The sequence below is a fragment of the Electrona antarctica genome (assembly GCF_951216825.1).
Source record: "Electrona antarctica genome assembly, chromosome: 21".
Lineage (NCBI taxonomy): Eukaryota > Metazoa > Chordata > Actinopteri > Myctophiformes > Myctophidae > Electrona > Electrona antarctica.
The window spans coordinates 2,545,732-2,573,396 of record NC_136802.1 but is presented as its reverse complement, the minus strand read 5'-3'; the positions used below and the strand labels follow the sequence as shown (position 1 = coordinate 2,573,396).

The window sequence follows — 27,665 nt, the reverse complement described above, 5'->3', positions numbered from 1 at the left end:
TAAACTATAGGATCATAGAATGCAGAGAGACAGTGTAGTGTCTCAGTAAACTATAGGATCATAGAATGCAGAGAGACAGTGTAGAGTCTCAGTAAACTATAGGATCATAGAATGCAGAGAGACAGTGTAGCCTCTCAGTAAACTATAGGATCATAGAATGCAGAGAGACAGTGTAGTGTCTCAGTAAACTATAGGATCATAGAATGCAGAGAGACAGTGTAGTGTCTCAGTAAAGTATAGGATCATAGAATGCAGAGAGACAGTGTAGCTTGTCTCAGTAAACTATAGGATCATAGAATGCAGAGAGACAGTGTAGTGTCTCAGTAAACTATAGGATCATAGAATGCAGAGAGACAGTGTCCCCCACAGGGAGTGCAGTGCCTGGCCTCGAGTCGGTCGGACCCACGGTTCTCCAGAACGGTTCACAACAAAAGGCTCTGGTCAGGCTCTAGCTGCCAGTGGGCCTAATCAGCCTAAATCCCCTCACCTGTGCAATTTCCAGCCTCCAATTGATTGCCATGGCAACCCCACACTTTGCCAATTGATTACTTAACCAGTCCACTCTGGGACACAGACAGACAGTTAAAATGGGTGTTATGACAACAGGTATTGCATATGGGCTCCATCTTACCCCTTAGCCCTTATCCCTAAACTTATTTGCCATTTTTTACTATTTTAAAACATTTAAAAAATAGTTCAACTAACCGATCTACATCGACACGTTGTTAGCTTGTAGATCGGCTATTTGTACTATTTTAAAATGTTCTAAAATAGTAAAAACATGGCAAATAAGGGGTATGGGGTGGCGCAAGATATAGGGCTAGATCTCCATATACAGTATGGGCACAAAAGGGACAGACAGATACCGCAAAATGCTGAAATGATCCATTTGGTTTCATGTTACGCTCTCAAGAGTTAACGATCCATAAGGGTCCATTTGGTTACCAACTCTCCCATCATTGAGCTGCATGGGGACCACCTGGAACCCCCTCAAGGACCACTGGTGGTCCCCAGACCACATGGGGACCACCTGGAACCCCCTCAAGGACCACTGGTGGTCCCCAGACCACATGGGGACCACCTGGAACCCCCTCAAGGACCACTGGTTGAAAACCACTGCATTACATAAAGGGTTCCAAAACCTTTCAGGCCGCGACCGCCCAAAATAATCCTATTGTAATTGAACTGGGGACCCCCCCGCCCCCCTGGGGGTCCCACTACCGACCCACTCTGTTTGGGAACCCATCCATTAGACCACGGACCCTCATTTGATACAGTTTTATTATTATTTTTACCGACACTGTAAAGTCCTCAGTGAACTTTTACTATAGGCCGACAGTATGTATAGTTGACTGAGGGTGAGTCTCTAGACATGTAAGGGACTAAAGGGTTAATTTCATGCAACCAGTTGGAACCCAGTTGGAACCCTGTGGGCTCCCCCAGAGTTAGAACCCTGTGGGCGTTAGGACCCTGTGGGCTCCCCCAGAGTTAACCCTGTGGGCTCCCCCAGAGTTAGTGGCAAAGTGTCCTTGAGCAAGATCCCCAAATTGCTCCTGACGTGCAGGTCGGTGTCTTGCATGGTTTTCCGCCGACATCGGTGTGTGAATGTGCGTGTGAATGAAATGCACAATCTCTGTGAAGTGCCTTGGATAAAGGCGCTATATAAATGCACCATTTACCAGACATGTAAGGGTTCATTTGGTCCCCCAGGGTTAGGGTTGTAAGCTAGGGTTCATTTGGACCCCCAGGCACGAAGAGGACATGTAAGGGTTCATTTGGTCCCCCAGGGTTAGGGTTGTAAGCTAGGGTTCATTTGGACCCCCAGGCACGAAGAGGACAATTATTGTGGACAAGCTAGTGATGTATATCAGTGTAATTAAGCCGTAGCCTGCAGGAACAAGTACTCAAACCGTACTTTGAGTAAAAGAGCACAGATACTTTTACACCACTGTGGACTAGAGCAGTACATTGATGTACATCAGGGTAATTACAGGGCGTTCTGTCCTGCTGTGCATGTGATTAATGACGGTTCACTGTCTCTGCGGTACTTTTTACTTTGGACCGTACGAGTCATGGACTAGTGAACGTATTATCATAATGACAGAGCTGCTTAGATAACTGCTGTACATGTCTTTTTTTAAAACTAATAATTGCCATTATAAAGTCATTTACAGGCAATTTCATTTCATATTATAAGACATGTTCATTTTCTCTCAGTTCATTTTTCATCAAGTGTAAAAGTGAAATAAGTGACATTACAAGAAAAATGAAGAAAGAAAAACATAAATACATAGTAATAGTAATATTATTCGCCTTGCCTTGGGGGTGAACGTGAACTTTTCACTGTGATATGGGAGGTTTTAATGTAGGGTATCTGGGCAGCGTTTCTACCATAGAGTATATATATAATAGAGACTGAACTGGCGCGAAGCTCCGCCCCCCCAGCTATTCATGTCAGTGGAAGTTGCTCAGTGGCGTTTTGAAGCACCCGGAAGACTGCCGGAAGTCCCTCCCAGGACCTCAACTTTGAGGTCCTGAGTGACGTAGGGCAACCGAGCGCTCAACGTTAAAGCCCAGCTGCACGGGGTTTCCCGGTCATGAATCCACGGGTCCGCCTGTAGTCCCTCCTCCTACCACTAGGACCCAGAGCTTCAACGTTGGAAAGTCTGCCTGCCCCCTTGGTTTCTACCCATTTGTAGAATCTGCTTCCAGATATTCTGCCACTATAACTCCCATCTCCTTTTGAAGTTAGGGAGCTTAATTTGTGCTGCATACATGTCTGAGTCTGTACGTCAGTGGTGGTAATAAAGTATACTATATAAGTAATAGGTTCTCAAGCTTTTTATACCTACCTACCTACCTACCATGCACCTCAGAAAATATCTGGCTCTCAATATAGGCCTGACGTCGAAATTAAAAGAAAATCTTCTTAATCCTGACAGTTTTCTGAAATACCTATGATTCTATATCAGTGGTTCTCAAAATTTCATGTCAAAGACCTCAAAAAATATGTATGTAATTGGCCACCGACCTCCATTTGAAAATATGTTGTTCCAGGGACCCCCCCCCCCCCCCCCCCCCAGAAGCAAAGATTTGAGTTAAAAACGACCACTCTGAAAGAATATATATTCAAAGATTTGTGCCACATTTTCACGATTTCTCAAAAATAGCAGACCTACAAGCTCGTAGCGTGCCACTCGGTGGCGCGCTATGAGCTTGTAGATGTGCTATTTTTCAATAGCTAAATTATAACATAATGTTTAAAACACTAAAAGGGGTTCCCGCCCCGAAATGGGTTAAGTACCACCATAATAAATTATGTTAAAATACAGGAGCGTAGACCTGCCCCATCCTATTCAGCCACGCACAGTTAAAGGTATATTCAGTGATTTCACTTCATTCAAATATCACTTATTTTTAGTGTGGTTGCCCTAAAGGGCAACCAGACTATTGTAATTGTAACACTTTATTTTTACTGGATTAGTCTTTTATTTGATGTGCTACTCCTCCCACAGTTTTGACTGTACGCACTTGAGCCATATCTCAAATTGACTGGCTTCATCGGGAAGGATGTGCTTGTATTGTTTTAAGAGAAATGTTCTATAGTTTAATTGATATGAATTTATTAGTGAATAGAATTTCCCCATTGACATGAATGGGAAAATGCGATTTTTCGCATTTTGTCACATTCAAGTATTTTTTCCTCAGAGACTGTAAGCACTATAGTTACAAAACTTGGAGGGTAGGTTCATAATAATTACTAAAATTAATCAACTTATAATGTTATCGGTCGGCCTCATGGTGGCGCTATAACAGCCCATTTTACATTTTGGCTTATAACTCTTGAACCGTAGGTTGTAAAATCAAAATTATTTTTTCCCTGATTTCCTTGAGTCATGACGCATCTCCTCATATAGGCCACGCCCATTTGCGTCATGATAGATTTTCCGCCATTTTGAATTTTCTCCAAAACACACTTTTTGCTCCTCCTCCTACAGATTTTGTCCAAATCTCAGAATTTTGGTAGTGCGTATCGTTCAGCCGTAATCGTCGTCCGAAGTTAGTAGGAGGGGCCTATATCACAAAAAATGCCATAAATCACGAACGGAATGTCCAATCCATCCCAAATTTGAATCACATGTCTGGGGTGGTTTAATCAACCAAAAGCCAAAAGCAATTCCATTTTCATCTATAGGGGGCGCCGCAAATGCGAAAAATGTCACCGTATGGTGCAAAAACATGATTTTTGGGGAATAAATCCCCTCCGAATTACTTACACATGATCGCAGGGGTGACGTGACATTGTAATTGGCTGGCAATATCATTTTAAAAAATTGCAAAGTGTGGTTGCCGCAGTGGCTTACATATGCCCCTCCATATGTAAGCCACTGCGGCAACCACACTTTGCAATTTTTTAAAATTGCGACCTTTCTAGTTTTGTTTTGTTGTGATAACCATCCCTACTGTAGAGTGTGCTGACCATATAAGGAGTTCCTCCCTGTCCCCTGTTTTTACTAGACCTGTCGGAACGATGCAAGTTGGGAACAATGAAAATCGGGAATAGGCCTACACATACCCCCACTCATACCTGTTATATCCGTTGTCATAGCAACCTGTTTTAACCGTCGGTATGTGTGTAAGTCTGTGGGGAATGTCTGAAGAACTGACCGTGGAAAGTGGACTCACTGAGTAATCAAATGGCAGGTGTCGGGGAATAAGGCTTGGGGGTTGCCATGGCAATCAATTGGCTCAGGCAGAGGCTGGGAATTACACAGGTGTGGGAACATCATAGGTCCACTGGCAGAGTCTGAGCAGAGCCCTTTGTAGCGGTCCTGGACAACCGTGTATCCGACCGACTCAAGGCCGGGAACTGCACTCCCTGTACTGTGGTGGTGTGGTGTGTCCCTGTACTGTGGTGGTGTGGTGTGTCCCTGTACTGTGGTGGTGTGGTGTGTCCCTGTACTGTGGTGGTGTGGTGTGTCCCTGTACTGTGGTGGTGTGGTGTGTCCCTGTACTGTGGTGGTGGTGGTGTGTCCCTGTACTGTGGTGGTGTGGTGTGTCCCTGTACTGTGGTGGTGTGGTGTGTCCCTGTACTGTGGTGGTGTGGTGTGTCCCTGTACTGTGGTGGTGTGGTGTGTCCCTGTACTGTGGGGGTGTGTCCCTGTACTGTGGTGGTGTGGTGTGTCCCTGTACTGTGGTGGTGTGGTGTGTCCCTGTACGGTGGTGGTGTGGTGTGTCCCTGTACTGTGGTGGTGTGGTGTGTCCCTGTACTGTGGGGGTGTGTCCCTGTACTGTGGTGGTGTGGTGTGTCCCTGTACTGTGGTGGTGTGGTGTGTCCCTGTACTGTGGTGGTGTGGTGTGTCCCTGTACTGTGGGGGTGTGGTGTGTCCCTGTACTGTGGTGGTGTGGTGTGTCCCTGTACTGTGGTGGTGTGGTGTGTCCCTGTACTGTGGTGGTGTGGTGTGTCCCTGTACTGTGGGGGTGTGGTGTGTCCCTGTACTGTACTGTGGGGGTGTGGTGTGTCCCTGTACTGTGGTGGTGTGGTGTGTCCCTGTACTGTGGTGGTGTGGTGTGTCCCTGTACTGTGGTGGTGTGGTGTGTCCCTGTACTGTGGTGGTGTGGTGTGTCCCTGTACTGTGGTGGTGTGGTGTGTCCCTGTACTGTGGTGGTGTGGTGTGTCCCTGTACTGTGGTGGTGTGGTGTGTCCCTGTACTGTGGTGGTGTGGTGTGTCCCTGTACTGTGGTGGTGTGGTGTGTCCCTGTACTGTGGTGGTGTGGTGTGTCCCTGTACTGTGGTGGTGTGGTGTGTCCCTGTACTGTGGTGGTGTGTCCCTGTACTGTACTGTGGTGGTGTGGTGTGTCCCTGTACTGTGGGGGTGTGGCACGTGTCGAATTTGAAGTCGGTGGGGCGGTTCTCGAGTTACGTGGTTTACAGACGTGCACGCGTACATAAAGACACGCACACACACACGTATACACACACACATACGCACACACACACGTACGTACTGTGGTGCATGTATTGTAACGTAGCACATTTAAAACAACAGAAGTTGACCCAAAGTGCTTTCCATTCAATACGACACCTTAGAAACCTCGTAAAATACAGCATATAACAAAGAAACATAAAAGCAATGATAGCTCACAGAAAAACAACAATATCAAAAGGAACATTAGGTGAAATACATATAATATAATAAGACTGTGGTTGTACTGGTCAGTACTAGGGTATCAGATGTCTCTGTGGTTGTACTGGTCAGTACTGGGTATCAGATGTCTTTGTAAACAGACTGTGGTTGTACTGGTCAGTACTGGGTATCAGATGTCTTTGTAAACAGACTGTGGTTGTACTGGTCAGTACTGGGTATCAGATGTCTTTGTAAACAGACTGTGGTTGTACTGGTCAGTACTAGGGTATCAGATGTCTTTGTAAACAGACTGTGGTTGTACTGGTCAGTACTAGGGTATCAGATGTCTTTGTAAACAGAAGTAATGTAAAAAATGTTACATTTCCTGGACTCAGACAACATGACAACATGATGTTCCTCTTGCTGTGACGGGGTCACTGGAGTTCACATCAACACCGGAGGTCAACGGCCGAGTCCAACCAAAACACATGGGGGGAGAGAGAGAGAGAGAGAGAGAGACAGAGAGAGACAGAGAGAGAGAGAGAGAGACAGAGAGAGACAGAGAGAGAGAGAGAGAGACAGAGAGACAGAGAGACAGAGACAGAGAGAGACAGAGACAGAGAGAGAGACAGAGAGACAGAGAGACAGAGACAGAGAGACAGAGAGAGAGAGAGACAGAGAGAGAGAGAGACAGAGAGACAGAGATAGAGACAGAGACAGAGAGAGAGAGAGAGAGAGAGAGAGAGAGAGAGAGACAGAGAGAGAGAGAGAGAGAGAGAGAGAGAGAGAGAGAGAGAGAGAGAGAGAGAGACAGAGAGACAGAGACAGAGACAGGAGAGATAGAAACAATGAGAAATAAAGATGGAGAGAAGGATGAATATAAAGATAGAACAACAGAAACAGGAGTAGAGAGAGAGAGGTTTCCATGGCAACCACAGAAGTACAACTTGTCTTTTTTCTTTTGCTGTATTTAGTTCACATGCGCCCGCCTGCTGGCCACGTGCACGCTCATGCCTGACGGTGAATTACTGTAGAACTGTGTCGACCCCCCATTCATCTGTGGGTGCGTGCGTGGCGTGCGGAGCATGCGTGCGTGCGTGCGTGCGTGCGTGGCGTGCGGAGCGTGCGTGCGTGCGTGCGTGCGTGCGTGCGTGCGTGCGAGCGACAGACAGACAGACATACAGGCAGGGAGGTAGGGGGGTAGGGGGGGAGGGAGAGAAGGGGAGAACAGTATTCGTGGAAGATTCGTGGAAGATTCGTGGAAGAACAGGAAACAGGAGATGACCTCACAGAGTTCACCATCCTGGGGGTCTTTCAGTCATCCTACTAACAACAACCCATGGCACTGCAGACCACTGGCCTATGGGATGGGGCACTGCAGACCACTGGCCTATGGGATGGGACCCCACCCCCATAATAACCACTGCTCCCTGTCTGACTGTTGTTGACTTTCGTATTTTTCTACTGTTTTATTATGCTGTACAGCACTCTGGTTAGCCTCGGAAACCCAGACATTTTTATTTCCAGGGAGGAAAAAAAAGAGAAAATAGTCCCATGGGTTGTTGTCCACAGCATGGACAGCCTTAAAGTCCAAACAAACCCCTCGTTCACTTGCATTGAACTCATTTTCCCAGAAGCCCTAGCAGCCGAGAGCATGGCTTGATTTCCGGTTTTGTCATCATAACGCGACGGCCTCGTCACCAGGTCCGCGACAAATCCGCTCTTTCTTTTTAATTAGTAAAAATGAATACACATTAAACAAATATCGGGTTTAACGTATTATGTAGAACCGATACATTGATTAAATAGTGGGGAACACGGGGGTTACGCAGTAGAACTGTTAAGTATATTTTGATGCTGAAACCTTTGACCTTTAACTTTGAGTAAAAACCGGGGGAAACTGATGAACATTATGCGGGCCTGTGGTCGTACGGTGTTCCCCAGAAGGCCTGTGGTCGTACGTACGGTGTTCCCCAGAAGGCCTGTGGTCGTACGTACGGTGTTCCCCAGAAGGCCTGTGGTCGTACGGTGTTCCCCAGAAGGCCTGTGGTCGTACGGTGTTCCCCAGAAGGCCTGTGGTCGTACGGTGTTCCCCAGAAGGCCTGTGGTCGTACGTACGGTGTTCCCCAGAAGGCCTGTGGTCGTACGTACGGTGTTCCCCAGAAGATGGTGCAGGTGAAACCATAGATATATATAAACTCTAGATAGCTCACCCGCGCTGTTGGCCAATGGAGAGCGACGTCGTAACGTGGCGGCCATCTTACCTCGGGACACATAACATTGTGTCTATGGGGCATGTACTCTTAAATGACCATAACTTGCTCAATTTTCAACCGATTTTCAAACGGTTTGGTTTGTTATAAACGTCAGAGACGTCCGCATACTTAAATGCTTTTATACGACGTTCATATAAAAAAAGAAAATAAGCAGATAAGCGTCCTGAATCATAGCCACGTTGACAACATTTGTAATAAACCAACCCATTTGTAAATCCGTCAAGATTTGAGCGAGTTATGACTGTTTCTGTTTGAGCTGCCATTGAACACACTGTACTGTAGCCCCGAAGTAAGATGGCTGCCGGGTGAACGACGTCAGAAACTCCGCCTTGAGCCATCTAGAGTTTATATATATCCATGGGTGAAACCAACGAGCTGTGGTCAGACTCCAGCCAACGTTCAGGGTGACACTCTGGCTCCCTTCCTGTTTATCATAGCCATGGACCAATAATAACAGGCCCTGATTATCATATCAGATCATATCATATCATATCATATCATATCATATCATATCATATCATATCATATCATATCATATCATATCATATCATATCATATCAGATCATATCATATCATATCATATCAGATCAGATCAGATCAGATCAGATCAGATCAGATCAGATCATATCAGATCAGATCAGATCAGATCAGATCAGATCAGATCAGATCATATCATACTTGTGTTTGTTTCATATGTTTCAAGAAACTATGAATATGATATGATGTCCCAAAAACATATGAAATTGGCCTCCGACCCCTCCAGTTTGTGAATAAATCAACATTGAACTTTATCTGCGTGGCTGCCTGCTTGTGGTTCTGCATTTGGTCCACTTGTCTCACCGTGTCAGGGACTGTCGCCCTATAGTTTTAGACAAATTGGACCCCTATGGGTCTGAGTGTGTACAAATGGAACCAAATTGGACCCTTACGGGTCTGAGTGTGTACAAATGGAACCAAATTGGACCCTTACGGGTCTGAGTGTGTACAAATGGAACCAAGGGGTCTCGTCATAGGGGTCTGTGTGGCGTAATCTGTAATGCATAGAAACAGTCCTTGACATAAAAACGTTTGAGAACTATACTTTTGCTAAACTGTTGTTACAAACTGTGTGTGTGTGCGTGCGTGCGTGCGTGCGTGCGTGTGCGCCTGTCTGCAATGCATGCAAGTTTAATTTTCTGTTTTCTTTGTCATTCAGTTTCCGTGGCTCAGAATGACTTCCTGCCTGTTGCCCCTCCTCTTCCTGTTGGCTTCGCTGTCTTGCTACATGGCCTCCGAACCGGCCGGGTGCAAAATACGGATCACCAAGAGAGGCCTGGATATGTGTAAGAAAATACATTACACTACTACACTATTATACACTGGTATCATTTGTCAAGACCCCATGGGCTTGTCTAACCATCTTGAGTCATTCAACCAACCAAACACTGTTCCTCCGTCTCTCATGGCATGCACATGAAAGGCAAAACCTCACAGTTTCCCTCTTTAAATAGGCCATCCAAAAATGCCTATCGTGATGACAAACAAATTCATCACTGATACCTCAAAACCCAGAATAAAAGCAACACCTCATTTTCTGAACATCCAAACAGACACCCATATATTTTCATTTTCTGAACATCCAAACAGACACCCATATACTCACCCATATACTCACCCATATACTCACCCATATACTCACCCATATACTCACCCATATACTCACCCATATACTCACTTGCGCGTCGTCGGCCCAGCCGAGCAGTTCAGACACCGAGCGACTCATCGGAGGCAACGTGACCTTAGAGATGAAACATTAATAGTATTTTTTTCTACTGTGTACTTTGCAGTAAAGTACGAGGTATTTTGTGTACTTTGCAGTAAAGTACAAGGTATTTTGTGTACTTTGCAGTAAAGTACGAGGTATTTTGTGTACTTTGCAGTAAAGTATGAGATATTTTGTGTACTTTGCAGTAAAGTATGAGGTATTTTGTGTACTTTGCAGTAAAGTACGAGGTATTTTGTGTACTTTGCAGTAAAGTACGAGGTATTTTGTGTACTTTGCAGTAAAGTATGAGATATTTTGTGTACTTTGCAGTAAAGTATGAGATATTTTGTGTACTTTGCAGTAAAGTATGAGGTATTTTGTGTACTTTGCCGTAATGTATGAGGTGTTTCGTGTACTTTGCAGTAATGTATGAGGTATTCTGTGTACTTTGCAGTAATGTATGAGGTGTTTTGTGTACTTTTCAGTAAAGTATGAGGTGTTTTGTGTACTTTGCAGTAAAGTACGAGACCCAGACGTTTGTGGAGGAGGAACTCAGTAACATCACCATGCCAGAGATGAAGGGAAGCGAGGGACGGTTCCAATACACCATCACTGAGTAAATATATACACCATATATACACCATCACTGAGTAAATATATACACCATATATACACCATATATACACACCATCACTGAGTAAATATATACACCATCACTGAGTAAATATATACACCATATATACACACACCATCACAGAGTAAATATATACACCATATATACACACACACCATCACAGAGTAAATATATACACCATATATACACACACCATCACAGAGTAAATATATACACCATCACTGAGTAAATATATACACCATATATACACCATATATACACCATCACTGAGTAAATATATACACCATATATACACCATCACTGAGTAAATATATACACCATATATACACCATATATACACCATCACTGAGTAAATATATACACCATATATACACCATCACTGAGTAAATATATACACCATATATACACCATCACTGAGTAAATATATACACCATCACAGAGTAAATATATACACCATATATACACCATCACTGAGTAAATATATACACCATATATACACCATCACTGAGTAAATATATACACCATATATACACACCATCACAGAGTAAATATATACACCATCACTGAGTAAATATATACACCATATATACACCATCACTGAGTAAATATATACACCATATATACACCATCACTGAGTAAATATATACACCATATATACACCATCACAGAGTAAATATATACACCATATATACACACCATCACTGAGTAAATATATACACCATATATACACACCATCACTGAGTAAATATATACACCATATATACACACCATCACTGAGTAAATATATACACCATATATACACCATCACTGAGTAAATATATACACCATATATACACACCATCACAGAGTAAATATATACACCATATATACACACCATCACTGAGTAAATATATACACCATATATACACCATCACTGAGTAAATATATACACCATATATACACCATCACTGAGTAAATATATACACCATATATACACCATCACTGAGTAAATATATACACCATATATACACACCATCACAGAGTAAATATATACACCATATATACACCATCACTGAGTAAATATATACACCATATATACACCATCACTGAGTAAATATATACACCATATACACACCATCACAGAGTAAATATATACACCATATATACACCATATATACACACCATCACTGAGTAAATATATACACCATATACACACCATCACTGAGTAAATATATACACCATATATACACCATCACTGAGTAAATATATACACCATATACACACCATCACAGAGTAAATATATACACCATATATAAACCATCACTGAGTAAATATATACACCATATACACACCATCACAGAGTAAATATATACACCATATATACACCATCACTGAGTAAATATATAAACCATATACACACCATCACAGAGTAAATATATACACCATATATACACCATATATACACCATCACAGAGTAAATATATACATGTATTCCAGTACACCATCCTCCCATGCCCCCTCTCCTCTCCTCTCCTCTCCTCTCCTCTCCTCTCCTCTCCTCTCCTCTCCTCTCCTCTCCTCTCCTCTCCTCTCCTCTCCTCTCCTCTCCTCTCCTCTCCTCTCCTCTCCTCTCCTCTCCCACAAGTATAAATGAATGGCTCTCCTCTCCTCCCCTCCTCAGTGTGAAGGTAACAGACATGGACATGCCTCATGCAGACCTGAGTTTCCAGCCAGACGTGGGGCTGCTGTTTGGGCTCCAGAACACCTCCATCACTCTGAGCTTCCACCGAAGAATCCTCTACTGGTTCTTGTCCGTAAAACATTTTTCATAATTCATTATTATCAATGATATGATATATGAATATTTTTGGTATTACACTTATAACAACCATTTAGTAAATATAGTCGAATTAGTTCGGGCTAAAATGCAGCAAGTGTGCGTGAAAGCACCGCAGAGAGAACATTGACCAGCTGTACTTACACAGCAGCTGGTAAAAACAATCAGATTCCAGTCGGTATAGAGGCCAGCAGCACTTCTGGGCTGCCAGTCTGAACCAGTCTGAACCAGTCTGAACCAGTCTGAACCAGTCTGAACCATGCTTTAATTGAAAAAATTGGGTGTAATCAATGTTAACAGTTTAATAACAGTATTAGTGTTATTGTGGTTATAACAGTTATGACACAGGCTGCATCAACATGTTATTGTGATTATAACAGTTATGACACAGGCTACATCAACATGTTATTGTGATTATAACAGTTATGACACAGGCTACATCAACATGTTATTGTGATTATAACAGTTATGACACAGGCTACATCAACGCGTCGGCCGACGGTGTGAACATCAACACGGTGCTGAGGATGCAGAGCGACGACGAGGGACGTCTGAAGATCAGCAACGTGACGTGTGACGCCAGCATCACCAGGATGAAGATGAAGTTCAGCGGGACTCTGGGGTAAGACCTGTTAGTTGTTACTGTTACTGGACGCTGGGGTAAGACCTGTACGTTCAGCAGGACGCTGGGGTAAGACCTGTTAGTGTTACTGGACTCTGGAGTAAGACCTGTTAGTTGTTACTGGACTCTGGGGTAAGACCTGTTAGTGTTACTGGACTCTGGAGTAAGACCTGTTACTTGTTACTGCCTGGACTCTGGGGTAAGACCTGTTAGTGTTACTGGACTCTGGGGTAAGACCTGTTAGTGTTACTGGACTCTGGAGTAAGACCTGTTAGTTGTTACTGGACTCTGGGGTAAGACCTGTTAGTGTTACTGGACTCTGGGGTAAGACCTGTTAGTGTTACTGGACTCTGGGGTAAGACCTGTTAGTTGTTACTGGACTCTGGGGTAAGACCAGTTAGTTGTTACTGAACTCTGGGGTAAGACCTGTTAGTGTTACTGGACTCTGGGGTAAGACCAGTTAGTTGTTACTGAACTCTGGGGTAAGACCTGTTAGTTGTTACTGGACTCTGGAGTAAGACCTGTTACTTGTTACTGCCTGGACTCTGGGGTAAGACCTGTTAGTGTTACTGGACTCTGGGGTAAGACCTGTTAGTGTTACTGGACTCTGGAGTAAGACCTGTTAGTTGTTACTGGACTCTGGGGTAAGACCTGTTAGTGTTACTGGACTCTGGGGTAAGACCTGTTAGTGTTACTGGACTCTGGGGTAAGACCTGTTAGTTGTTACTGGACTCTGGGGTAAGACCAGTTAGTTGTTACTGAACTCTGGGGTAAGACCTGTTAGTTGTTACTGGACTCTGGGGTAAGACCTGTTAGTGTTACTGGACTCTGGGGTAAGACCTGTTAGTGTTACTGGACTCTGGGGTAAGACCAGTTAGTTGTTACTGAACTCTGGGGTAAGACCTGTTAGTTGTTACTGGACTCTGGGGTAAGACCAGTTAGTGCTGCACTGATTCTTTGCTCACCCGGAGCACCCTTACGCTAGATCTCTTCTTCAAGCGCGCACATTTCTTTTGTTTACATCATGGACTGTTGACATCAGCCATGACATCCGCATTGTCTAGAACCAACGCAAGACCTACCTTTCTTAACGCACATCGTTTTATTTTATTTTTTATTTTTGGTTAATACACATTATCAATAGAATTCAGTAAAAAAAACAGCTAGGGCGTAATTCTCCTTTAAGGCTTTGGACCAGAGCTATAGACCACTGGACAGGTTCACGGCTCAGAAGTTAACCCCTGCAGCGCCTAGGATTTTGTTTTATCCCTGCTGTATATCCTAGACCTAGTGGATCACATTCCGTTCTGTATTTTCATGTGTTCCTAAATTGGTTTTGGGGGCCCAGGCGGCATGAAGGAAGATGGGGGAAAAAAGAAAGGCCAAGGCGATCCAATTTTCGAAAACCTGCGTCCTGGAGTTGCATGGCGTTCCCGCGTGGATCTGCTCAGAGCTGAGGCGGTCGCTCCACCCCGCCCGGTCGCTCCACCCCGCCCGGTCGCTCCACCCCGCCCGGTCGCTCCACCCCGCCCGGTCGCTCCACCCCGCCCGGTCGCTCCACCCCGCCCGGTCGCTCCACCCCGCCCGGTCGCTCCACCCCGCCCGGTCGCTCCACCCCGCCCGGTCGCTCCACCCCGCCCGGTCTACCAGTGGGTTTAAGAGTTATTTAGAACCAACATTAGGACAAATCAAACGCCGAAAGTATCCATGCGTCCCTTCGTCCCGCGATGTAGGCCAGTGGATCCCAAACCTTTCAGGTGGAAACCCAAACGTTTGCCCAGGACCCAAACTAGCGAAAATAGCAGATCTACAAGTGCTTGAATGTTGCATCATTATAATTCCTTCATTGCGGTTCCTCTGTGAAATACTCTGTCTCTGTGAGACACACACATTATGGACTGTGTTCAGGTGATCTGTCTGTCAGATCACAGACATCAATCTGTGCCAACAAGTCATTTCTCCTCCTTTGTTTTTTAGTTGTTTTCTTTTCTGTTGCTGTTGGTAGTCATGGCTGCCAGCTCCTATTGGCTGTTGGTAGTCATGGCTGCCAGTTCCTATTGGCTGTTGGTAGTCATGGCTGCCAGTTCCCAGCGGACATCGTGTGTGAGCCCCGCCTGCTCCAGACCGTGCTGAACGACTACTAGTTTGCACAACGTCTTCAGACTAGGATTTAAGTCCAAGATGTACAGGTCATCTTTGTGTCCAGCGATGAGAACGAGGTGATCTCGCACCATGCAGCAGCACATCCTCTCTATCGTAGACGAGAGGGTTTTCATCTTCTTCCAGGAGAAGGTCTCTGGGTTGAGTTTCCACAGATCATGGAGGGTCAGACCCTGGTCGCTACGAGCATCGAATATGTACAGCTCTCCATTGTAGGCAAAGGCTGGATGAGTCCTGCGTCCTTCCGGGTGACGTTGTGCAGAAGGCTTGCTCAGCCAGAGGTTAGTCTCTGTGTCAAACACTCTGATGGTGTTGTACAAACATCTTTGTACAAACATCTTTGTCCCGATGATGGTGGCAGACTGACATGAAGCAGGAGGTGGAGTTCCTCTGGTGTTAATTAAAGACCAGACCATTGTGCTGGTGTCCAGCTTGTAGGTGTCATTAGTCCATCCAGTCGCACCCATGTATCCTCCATGGATAAACATGACCTTCCCCAAGACACAGGCTGAGTGCTTCTCCCTCCCCTCTGGAACAGACCCAGAAACCCTGGGTTTAAACCACCTGTGGGTGTCCACATCAAATGCATACAGCACGTTGCAGTACTCAAAGGAGTAGTACTGACGACCTCCCCAAAGGTAGATGGCATCTTCAACCAGGACAGCCGAGTGGCCGTAGCGCGAGGATGGAACCTCACGGTGACGTTCTCCTCTTCCTGGTGTCACCGGGGGCAACTTCCTCCTGCGTAAAGACACTGTGTTGAAAACGTACACAGCGACCTGATCCTTGTTGTCAACAAGATACTCATCGAAGCAGTACACCTTGTCTCCGACTGCAACGACTGGACTATCCCATCGCCATGGTCCTCCGCTCAGATGCAGCGTCCAGCAGAACATTTATAACGCCGTAGTTTAAGTCCTACTGTGTAAAAGTACTAATGTGTGTTCTGGTGCTTCTATTGGTTCAGTGGCAGAAATGACTCACAACATTTGACGAATCCACAAAGCCAAATCTGATGTGTTTGGTTTGGCCAATCAGAGAAGCCGAAGGCTGTTGTCAGCGAATCGATGGACAGCACAGTCACGGTCCAGGTGTCTTCTGGGAGTCCTCTGTTCTACACAGCAGACGGTCCGGTTCAGCAGCGTTGACAACTAATCTTCACAAGTTACTCAATCAGATGAATTATTGTCCAAAATTTCTGAATGATGTTTTGAATTAGACGACATTTTATTTTAAAGGACACGGTTGTGACGACGACATTGTGATGTCGTTGCGTGATGATGTCATAACGTAGAATAACCAATGACGTTACTCCGACTGAGTGCCGCCTGTAGGATGTCAACACAGTAACATATCGTTGACAGGAAGGAGTCCCTCAGGGATCTATTCTATGCTAGTGTCTTTTCTGTGTCCTGTTATTGTGGGGAAAGCTTTGACTGAAAATATCAGATCAAATAGTTGTGAGTTTGTCAATAATAAGCTATTCTACGCAAATGCGTAATGCCCTAGGGTCGCTGGGTTATGTATGTGTTATGTAGGAGCCTGTATGACTCCGTTTTATTTTGTAGGAGGGTGTATGACTTCCTGTTTTATTTTGTAGGAGTGTGTATGACTTCCTGTTTTATTTTGTAGGAGGGTGTATGACTTCCTGTTTTATTTTGTAGGAGGGTGTATGACTTCCTGTTTTATTTTGTAGGAGGGCTTATGACTTCCTGTTTTATTTTGTAGGAGTGTGTATGACTTCCAGTTTAATTTTGTAGGAGAGCTTATGCCTTCCTGTTTTATTTTGTAGGAGTGTGTATGACTTCCTGTTTTATTTTGTAGGAGGGTGTATGACTTCCTGTTTTATTTTGTAGGAGGGTGTATGACTTCCTGTTTTATTTTGTAGGAGGGTGTATGACTTCCTGGCAACCTTCCTGACCACAGCGATGCGCTTCCTTCTCAACCAACAGGTAAATACAAATATATTATTATTTAGACCTATCTATTAGACATTATTTTGATAGCACCAGAATGTTATTATCACTGTCGGACAAGGATGACATGACACTAAACCTGTCTGTCTGTCTGTCTGTCTGTCTGTCTGTCTGTCTGTCTGTCTGTCTGTCTGTCTGTGCGTGCGTGCGTGCGTGTAGATCTGTCCAGCACTCAACAATGCCGCTCTGGTTCACATTAATACCATGATGGAAACCATTCCAGGTACGTTTAGTTCATCTAATCCAACGACAACCTTAACCAGCTAACCAGCTAACCTTAACCACAGTTAACCTTAACCAGCTAACCTTAACCACAGTTAACCTTAACCAGCTAACCTTAACCACAGTTAACCTTAACCAGCTAACCAGCTAACCTTAACCACAGTTAACCTTAACCAGCTAACCTTAACCACAGTTAACCTTAACCAGCTAACCAGCTAACCTTAACCACAGCTAACCTTAACCAGTTAACCTTAACCAGCTAACCTTAACCAGCTAACCTTAACCACAGTTAACCTTAACCAGCTAACCAGCTAACCTTAACCACAGCTAACCTTAACCAGCTAACCAGCTAACCTTAACCACAGTTAACCTTAACCAGCTAACCAGCTAACCTTAACCACAGCTAACCTTAACCAGCTAACCAGCTAACCTTAACCACAGTTAACCTTAACCAGCTAACCAGCTAACCTTAACCACAGCTAACCTTAACCAGCTAACCAGCTAACCTTAACCACAGCTAACCTTAACCAGCTAACCAGCTAACCTTAACCACAGTTAACCTTAACCAGCTAACCAGCTAACCTTAACCACAGCTAACCTTAACCAGTTAACCTTAACCAGCTAACCAGCTAACCTTAACCACAGCTAACCTTAACCAGCTAACCTTAACCAGCTAACCTTAGAACCTTAACCACAGTTAACCAACACTTACAGCGCTAGCATTTATTGAAAAATTAGGATATAATTCACGCCAGCATTTTTTCCGGAAGTAGTATTAACCTAGGAAGCTGAACGGAGCCTGCATGGACAGACCTTGTTTACAATATGAATCCAAACCGGGGCACTGGAGAGCTCCACATCGTCGACTCTGTGCCGTCAAAGAAACGTTGTTTTGACCAAAATGCCACCTGGGACTAGGAATAGGAGATACAGGCAATTGAAAGAAACGGATAGAATGGATTATTATGGCGACGACGATCTAAGATGGGCGATGTGCTGTGCTAACAACATAGCTAGCTAACCGGCTAACGTAAGTAGCATTATGGCTCGATCGATCGAATGCAGTTATGCACTATAAAAGCGCAATTGCCATTAATCAACGGCAATGGCGGTAAGCGTTGTATAAAAAAATAGGCTTCAATTGACCTACATCTACGGCAATGGCGCTGAAATAATTAACCACAGCTAACCTTAGAACCTATAGCCCATAGCACTTGTCTCAATGGGATAGTAACTATAGCCTTACTGGTTATTTTCACTTGACCGACCATTCTCACACTGTCTGTCTGTCTGTCTGTCTGTCTGCAGTAAGGACGGAGGTGGACAACTACATCGGTATCGACTACGCTCTTCTCCGCGACCCCACGGTGACCTCCAGCAGTCTGGACATGGACTTCAAGGTTTCATTAAACTGTCTCTATTTCTGTTTTATTCTGTTACTCATTAACAGTCATTAATGAATGAGTATCACATGCATAGAGACACCATCACCGTGACACACATCCTACAGACACTGGATTGAAACAGTGCTGCTGTACCGTAACTAATCGTGGCAAACAAAAATCTTTAGCCTAAGTGCTGCGTGCGTGCGTGCGTGCGTGCGTGCGTGCGTGCGTGCGTGCGTGCGTGCATCTTAGCCCGTAGCACTTGCCGTAGTACTTGCACTATAGCCTCAACGACCTTACAGGCGTATGCAAAGGCTATAAACTTATGTAACTTAGATAGCATTTTATGTAAACATAGCATTCTATAGTTTCATTGTAAAGATATTCTACTGTTAGACAGATGTTAGGCTCTTTGCTTGCTTATGATTCTTGATGACTGTTTCTATGTCTGTGATGTATTACCATGTGTTGTTCTTGCTTACTGTAAATCGCTCTGGATTGAAATCGTCTGCCAAATGCCTAAATTGTAAATTGTGCATGCATGTGAACTATCCTCCTGAAATACTAGAGTTTCCCCAATTTGTGCATCCACTATTGTTTTTTTTCAAGATTCAAGACTTTATCGCCATGTCAACAGAGTTGATTGGAATTTGTTTCAGTGCACTAAAACCAGACATACAAAAGGATACATATTCACATCACATATTATTCAGACATATTCAGTAGAAAAACATACAAAACTACAAACATCATATGAGGGGGACCAATAAATAAGAAGAATGCAAAACGCTATAATTCATGTTGAATAAATAGCAGTTCATCGTTCTTACATAAACGCCAGTGAGCCTTTACTATGAGACCCAGCAGAATGTGAAATGAAATTAAATGAAATGATTACTATATTTACCCAGGGTATCTGGGCTAAGCTCAAGAACTTGTTTCCAGCCAGGCCCTGCTCATAGAACATTTCATCGTAGTGGTTCAATGCCTTGTTCAAGGGCACTTCAGCGGTGGTAATTTTAACGTGTCGGACCGCTGATTCGAACTGGCGACCTTCCGGTATCAAGACCGCTCCGCAATCTGTTCGGCCACCGCACACATGTGTGTGTGTGTCACGCTGTAACACAACCCGCACACACGCACGCATGCACGCATGCACGCACGCACGCGTCTTACTTGTTTCTTGTTAAATGTGTGTGCAGGGTATGTTCTTCGAGCTCTCAGAGCAGCAGGCTCCTCTGGTGAACACGGCGGTGGATCCTGTCATCGATCAGTTCGACAGGATGGTCTACCTCGCTCTGAGCGAGTTCTTCTTCGACAGCGGATTCTACTCCTACTACCAGGCTGGCCTCTTTCAGCTGAACATCGCTAACGAGAGGGTGACCACACACACACACGACCACGCACGCACGCATGCACGCACGCACGCACGCACGCCACGAACAGTCGCTTTGTTCATCCAGCGCGATCTGAACTGGAATTGTCATAAAAAGGACTATAAATGTGACTGAGGGACTGCCATTGGATTTTTTTATTTTCGTTTTTTCATGTCATATGAAAGCAGGGAATCATAGCTTCAAATTGACATATTGGTTGTTCAGTTTGACCCACCAGTTTTGGAGATATGGCTTATAGAGTAATGTCTTGCAGAAAACAGCGAGTTGAGAAAACAGACTACATGTTTAAGCATTATTTCATATTTACACGTCGAGTTCAGCTCTGACACTTATTTCAGACATGCTCTAGTATGTGAAGAGTCTGCCTGTGCTATAAACTCATTAGAAAAAAAAGTTTTTCTCCTCTGGTGAAAAGCTGGAGTTTGCGTGATGGCAGTCTCTCAGTCAAATCTGGTCACAAATGCTCCAGCCGACCACCTTTCTGACGCAGTGAGTGAAGCTCTGTGTGAATCTGGGCCTGACCATGTTTTAATGCTTCATGATGTCACTTCCTGTTCCCTCCATCTTGGATCCAGATGTCCAAAGACCTGGAGCTGCTGCTGAGGACCACGTACTTTGCCACCATCATGATGATGGTGAGTAAATGTACACACAATGTACACACAATGTACACACAATGTACACACTATGTACACACAATGTACACACTATGTACACACTATGTACACACTATGTACACACAATGTACACACAATGTACACACTATGTACACACAATGTACACACTATGTACACACAATGGTCCTCATTCACAAAGGAGAAATACACCAGAGTGTAACGGAAGCGTAACGGAAGCGTAAACAGATGCGGGAAATTCCGTCCGATCACGCAACGTTGTTTTGCCGTGCAATTCAAAGAGCGGTGTGTACCACAGGTACGCAGGTGTATGTTGTGAGGTACGCAGGTGAATGCGAGCGGGTGCCAAATGATCGGAAGATCAGCGGATAACTTCATTTGCATTGATCCACGCCCCATTTCACACCATAAAAGGCGTCAAGCATGACTCAGCAGACAGCAGTAAAAAAAAAAAAAAAAAAACTATAGGCCTTACAGCTCAAACGAAATAGAGGTCCTCCTGACGGAATGCAACAAAATAATGATATTTTCCAGTATAGTGGCTTCACAAATTAAAATAAAAATGATTGCTGGAAAGAAATTAGGCTATACTGCATGCCGCGGTCAGTCAGTGCTGTGCAGATATATCATGAATATAGCCCTCTATTAATTTCATAATTCCACAGGACCACAAACAAGTTTTTGCACCATTGTATAAAGTATACCACTATAGGCCTACCATACAAACTGTACAAACTGACACTCAATCCATCAAAGGACAGGAAATTAAAAGAAAATGATCTGACCATGTCAAGCGCCGGAGCGACGACCACCACCTGCAGTCTCTTTTTTTACATCCATATACCATTACATTTGTGCGTGATTCTTTATATTGTCTATAGCCTACCATTAAACTATATAAATCATTTTCCCAAGCTTACAAAACGGTGAACGCTGCTCTGCACCGCTACAGCAATGGCAAGCTGACTTACCGTATAAAATGCAGCTTGGCCATTTATTTATTTAAGTTCGGGACCAAGGCAGCAAGCTAGCCTATACTTGGCAATTATATTATAAAGCCTTTTCTTTTCTATTGAACAATTGCTCACTCACACCTTTGCAGAGGTAAAACATATATCCGATATTTTTATCAGAGCTGCATTGATTCATGCGGGGAATAGATTAATATCATCTCACTGTCATCTGTCTGAATGCCATGTGGAGAATGGATTTGTTCTGATCATGGACACGTAGGCATAGGCCTATAGCTATTTACATTTTCAACCATATACGGCGGGTAGCCTCCTCTTTGTCAGATCTAAGTGCAGGTTCATTTCATGATGTCGTCATATTAAAATGATTCACGGGACATTTGGCACCAAACTTGATTGATCTCATGATGAGATCAATGTAGTAGCCTACAGCCTAGCTATAAGTTCCCCATATTATAATTAATTAAGGTGCACTGGCTTAAAACTATGACTGGCCGAATTGCACGCGCTGATGCAATAATGTGGACTTCTATATTTGTATAGGGCTAATTAGCCCTCGTGACTGCTGTCTGTCTGTCAGACCGGCATGTCTGTGAACCATAGAAATAATCTGTTCTGTCCGGGCCAGGCTCGCCGTTATATTCATTTTCCAATGTGAATTTCACCCAGATTGGACTGTCCACACACACACACACACACACACACACACACCGACAGTGTGACTCAAAGGAGCTCCGTAACAAAACAATTTCAATAGGCCTACTGCAGGCATTACTACACTAAACAACGTTGGATTCGTACAGTGCAGAATGCAGATAAGTGTATATGTTCTTATAATAATTGTGAGTTTGTTTTTTAACATGCAGCGCGAGTCCGCGAGAGCCGATCTACAAGCTCACAGCGCGTTGCACTGCGAGTAGAAAGCTGTCAAGTGAGCAGCGCAATCGCGCATGCTAGAAATATCCTAATAAATAAATAAAAAGGTGTCGGGCTTGCAGGGGCAGTTTCTGTATGGGACTCTAGGCTAACCTGCCTCTAGAATGCTTGCATTTAGGCATACAAGTGAAACTTGGCTTTTATATAAGCTATCATTTTTTTTATGTGCTGACCAATGTTGACACATGCCTACATATTTTATCTGAGGTTTGGGGACTTTTAATTGAGTCAGCATGAAGACTAAAGCCTTCTGAATAAATCTACGCAAGCAGTACACGACCATGAGAGCTGGCGCAGCTTATAGCGGAGTTTCCGACCAAACAACGTCACCGTCAAGTTCACGTTCAACTTCATGAATTCCCACGTAATGTGGAAATCCACGTAAATGCCTGTCCGCTCACGCTCCGCTCACGTTACGTAACGTTATGAGCGTAAACGCCGTTGTGAATGAGGACCAATGTACACACAATACACTATACTGTGTGTGGACACGGTCATAGACATATAAAGATCAGAATCAGCTTTTTTTTTATCACATTACAAGTAGCCTAAGGTGGGTGAAATACTTGTTGTGCAGCAGCCTGCAGGCACTCATTGGTAAATACTTGTTGTGCAGCCTGCAGGCACTCATTGGTAAATACTTGTTGTGCAGCCTGCAGGCACTCATTGGTAAATACTTGTTGTGCAGCCTGCAGGCACTCATTGGTAAATACTTGTTGTGCAGCCTGCAGGCTAGGGGAGGGGGGTGGGGGCTGTTGGACAAAGTAAGGTGATAGACGCCCTTTCCGGCTCTGGAGCGTATATATGTGCTCAAGGGAGAGCAACATTTTCCAGAGATTCCATGCGAAGCATGAGCGTGCGAAGCATGAGCGTGCGAAGCATGAGCGTGCGTCACAGAGCGCATGTTCGGGTCTGATAAGTCCCGTTGTGTGTGTGTGCGTGTGTGTGTGTGTGCGTGCGTGTGTGTGTGTGTGTGTGTGGTGTGTGTGTGTGTGTGTGTGTGTGTGTGTGTGTGTGTGTGTGTGTTAGAACCCAGCGCTGCTCGACGCCCCTCTCTCTCTCCAGCTCAACGTCACCGCCCCGCCCAAAACCACCATCAAGACGTCCGGGGCTACGGTTGCTGTGGTCGCCATCGTCAAGGTGATGGTCCTGCCGCCCGGAGGGACGGCTGTCCAGCTGAGCAGCATGACCATGGTAACACACACACACACACACACACACACACACACACACACACACACACAGGCCCATTGAATTGTCTTGATACGCTACTGGTTGACATACAAATCCGCTATAGAATAGAGCGCCGAAGTCCTGACGTCACTCGCTCATCCCCTGGTTCTAAAGTCCTGACGTCACTCGCTCATCCCCTGGTTCTAAAGTCCTGACGTCACTCACTCATCCCCTGGTTCTAAAGTCCTGACGTCACTCGCTCATCCCCTGGTTCTAAAGTCCTGAGGTCACTCGCTCATCCCCTGGTTATAAAGTCCTGACGTCACTCGCTCATCCCCTGGTTCTAAAGTCCTGACGTCACTCACTCATCCCCTGGTTCTAAAGTCCTGACGTCACTCGCTCATCCCCTGGTTCTGCCTGGTTCACGGAAGTAATTCCTCTATGGAGAACAACATGGGGTCATCTTAAATCGTTTCATATAAGCGTTGTGGTCCAAAAATAAACAAGCTGTCTCTGCGATATTGTCAGGGAGGAGGTGTCTCTGTATCGTTATATTGTCATGGAGGTGTCTCTGTATCGTTATATTGTCAGGGAGGAGGTGTCTCTGTATCGTTATATTGTCATGGAGGTGTCTCTGTATCGTTATATTGTCAGGGAGGAGGTGTCTCTGTATCGTTATATTGTCATGGAGGTGTCTCTGTATCGTTATATTGTCAGGGAGGAGGTGTCTCTGTATCGTTATATTGTCAGGGAGGAGGTGTCTCTGTATCGTTATATTGTCAGGGAGGAGGTGTCTCTGTATCGTTATATTGTCAGGGAGGAGGTGTCTCTGTATCGTTATATTGTCAGGGAGGAGGTGTCTCTGTATCGTTATATTGTCAGGGAGGAGGTGTCTCTGTATCGTTATATTGTCAGGGAGGAGGTGTCTCTGTATCGTTATATTGTCAGGGAGGAGGTGTCTCTGTATCGTTATATTGTCAGGGAGGTGTCTCTGTATCGTTATATTGTCAGGGAGGTGTCTCTGTATCGTTATATTGTCAGGGAGGTGTCTCTGTATCGTTATATTGTCAGGGAGGTGTCTCTGTATCGTTATATTGTCAGGGAGGTGTCTCTGTATCGTTATATTGTCAGGGAGGAGGTGTCTCTGTATCGTTATATTGTCAGGGAGGTGTCTCTGTATCGTTATATTGTCAGGGAGGAGGTGTCTCTGTATCGTTATATTGTCAGGGAGGAGGTGTCTCTGTATCGTTATATTGTCAGGGAGGTGTCTCTGTATCGTTATATTGTCAGGGAGGAGGTGTCTCTGTATCGTTATATTGTCAGGGAGGTGTCTCTGTATCGTTTACGACAGTCAGTCACTCATATACGATACAGTCTGTTTCTAGTGAAAATTTAACTAATTCAGTAGCAGTAACAAGTAAGTAATAGCATTTTCTCTCAGTCAGTTGATTCTTCATATCCATATGAATGAAACGGCCGGGATGACATGTTTATTTTTCAAACACAGTTCTTATATGAGGCGATCTAAAATCCCCCTATGGGGATTACAATGCAAATAAAAAGTACATGAACCCGCGGATCTGCGCCCTCTACCGATATTGACGTCAGACTTCGGTGCTCTATGGTCCAGGTCTATTCAGCATGGCCTCTAAGTCTATGGACTATGTATTGATATGGTCCAAGTCTATTCAGCATGGCCTCTAAGTCTATGGACTATGTATTGATATGGTCCAAGTCTATTCAGCATGGCCTACTCTAAGTCTATGGACTATGGTCTATGGTCCAGGTCTATTCAGCATGGCCTACTCTAAGTCTATGGACTATGGTCTATGGTCCAGGTCTATTCAGCATGGCCTACTCTAAGTCTATGGACTATGTATTGATGCAGACACACTACATACCGCTGCTATAATATTACAGGTTGAATTGTCGTTGAATCAGAGGTTTAAAAGTGACAACCTCTGCGATTGGCTCTCTGTCAGGAAGCCAATATATTTTAACCCTCTGTGATTGGCTGTCTGTCAGGAAGCCAATAGTTTAACCCTCTGTGATTGGCTGTCTGTCAGGAAGCCAATAGTTTAACCCTCTGTGATTGGTTGTCTGTCAGGAAGCCAAGTTTAACGCCAAGGTCTCCATGAAGGGGAAAAGACTGACGGTGCACGGAGACCTCCGCAGGTACGCGCGCGCACGCACGCACGCACGCACGCACGCACGCACGCACGCACGCACGCACGCACGCACGCACGCACGCACGCACGAACGCACGCACGCACGCACGCACACACACAATAGAAGAGCATGCTCAGAGAGTTCAATTGATGCTCACAGATCCCATGCAGGGACTTATGGTCATTGTAGTTCTATTACTTTTTTTTTTTACTTTAGAAACAACACCAAATAACTACAATCATGTCCTCTTCTGTGCATCTGAACTACAATCATGTCCTCTTCTGTCCATCTGAACTACAAGCATGTCCTCTTCTGTCCATCTGAACTACAATCATGTCCTCTTCTGTCCATCTGAACTACAATCATGTCCTCTTCTGTCCATCTGAACTACAATCATGTCCTCTTCTGTCCATCTGAACTACAATCATGTCCTCTTCTGTCCACAGGTTCAAGATCTTCTCTAATCAGTCAGCCCTGGAATCATTGGCTGTAAGACAGCTGTCTGTCTGTCTGTCTGTCTGTCTGTCTCCATGTCTTGTTAACCATCAGAAAAGGAGCAAGTCACTTTCAGTTTCTAATGATCAATGGATGTGCGTGCGTGCATGTGTGCGTGCATGTGTGCGTGTGTGTGTGTGTGTGTGTGTGTGTGTGTGTGTGTGTGTGTGTGTACAGTTGATACCTCTTCAGGCTCCATTGAAGACGATGCTCCAGATCTCTGTGGTTCCGCTGCTGAACAGTAAGATTGTTTTCCACTATTCCACTGATTAACTAATAACTATATACTACTATACGTATACTACATGTTTGGGGTCATTTTAACTCAGGCTTTTGCCTTTCTTACTTGATTTAGTATATGTTGATATTTTAACCATGTTAGACTCATTTAAAACACACTTCCCTGCTTCTGCCAAACTGATGTTTTTTATTTTATTTTATTATTTAACGAAACTAAAAAAAGTCCTTCTGTGTATGTGTGTGTGTGTGTGTGTGTGTGTGTGTGTGTGTGTGTGTGTGTGCTCGCGTGCATGCGTGTAGACTGGACAAAGAGAGGAGTTCAGATTCCTCTTGCTGACGGCATGGATTTCATAGAGGAGGTGGTTGAGTACCATAATGTAAGTATTAGTACACACTACAGTACCATAATTTAAGTATTAATACACACTACAGTACCATAATGTAAGTATTACCATAAGTATTAGTACACACTACAGTACCATCATTTAAGTATTAATACACACTACAGTACCATCATTTAAGTATTAATACACACTACAATACCATAATGTAAGTATTAATACACACTACAATACCATAATGTAAGTATTAATACACACTACAATACCATAATGTAAGTATTAATACACACTACAGTACCATAATTTAAGTATTAGTACACACTACAATACCATAATGTAAGTATT

At 44.4% G+C, this 27,665-nt stretch overlaps 1 protein-coding gene across 1 annotated transcript in view; it reads left to right on the top strand.

Annotated features, from left to right (window-relative positions):
• pltp (phospholipid transfer protein) overlaps window positions 1-27,665 on the top strand; it is a 30,705-nt gene that overhangs the window by 1,205 nt on the left and 1,835 nt on the right. The window contains exons 2-15 of the mRNA XM_079491717.1: window positions 9,600-9,726; window positions 10,665-10,764; window positions 12,443-12,571; window positions 13,065-13,220; window positions 17,269-17,332; window positions 17,516-17,579; window positions 18,887-18,978; window positions 20,166-20,342; window positions 20,936-20,995; window positions 23,932-24,096; window positions 26,183-26,250; window positions 26,691-26,733; window positions 26,917-26,980; window positions 27,280-27,356. Of these exons, the coding sequence (XP_079347843.1) occupies window positions 9,615-9,726; window positions 10,665-10,764; window positions 12,443-12,571; window positions 13,065-13,220; window positions 17,269-17,332; window positions 17,516-17,579; window positions 18,887-18,978; window positions 20,166-20,342; window positions 20,936-20,995; window positions 23,932-24,096; window positions 26,183-26,250; window positions 26,691-26,733; window positions 26,917-26,980; window positions 27,280-27,356 (1,371 nt within the window). The 5' untranslated portion in view covers window positions 9,600-9,614. The remainder of the gene's footprint in view (window positions 1-9,599; window positions 9,727-10,664; window positions 10,765-12,442; window positions 12,572-13,064; window positions 13,221-17,268; window positions 17,333-17,515; window positions 17,580-18,886; window positions 18,979-20,165; window positions 20,343-20,935; window positions 20,996-23,931; window positions 24,097-26,182; window positions 26,251-26,690; window positions 26,734-26,916; window positions 26,981-27,279; window positions 27,357-27,665) is intronic.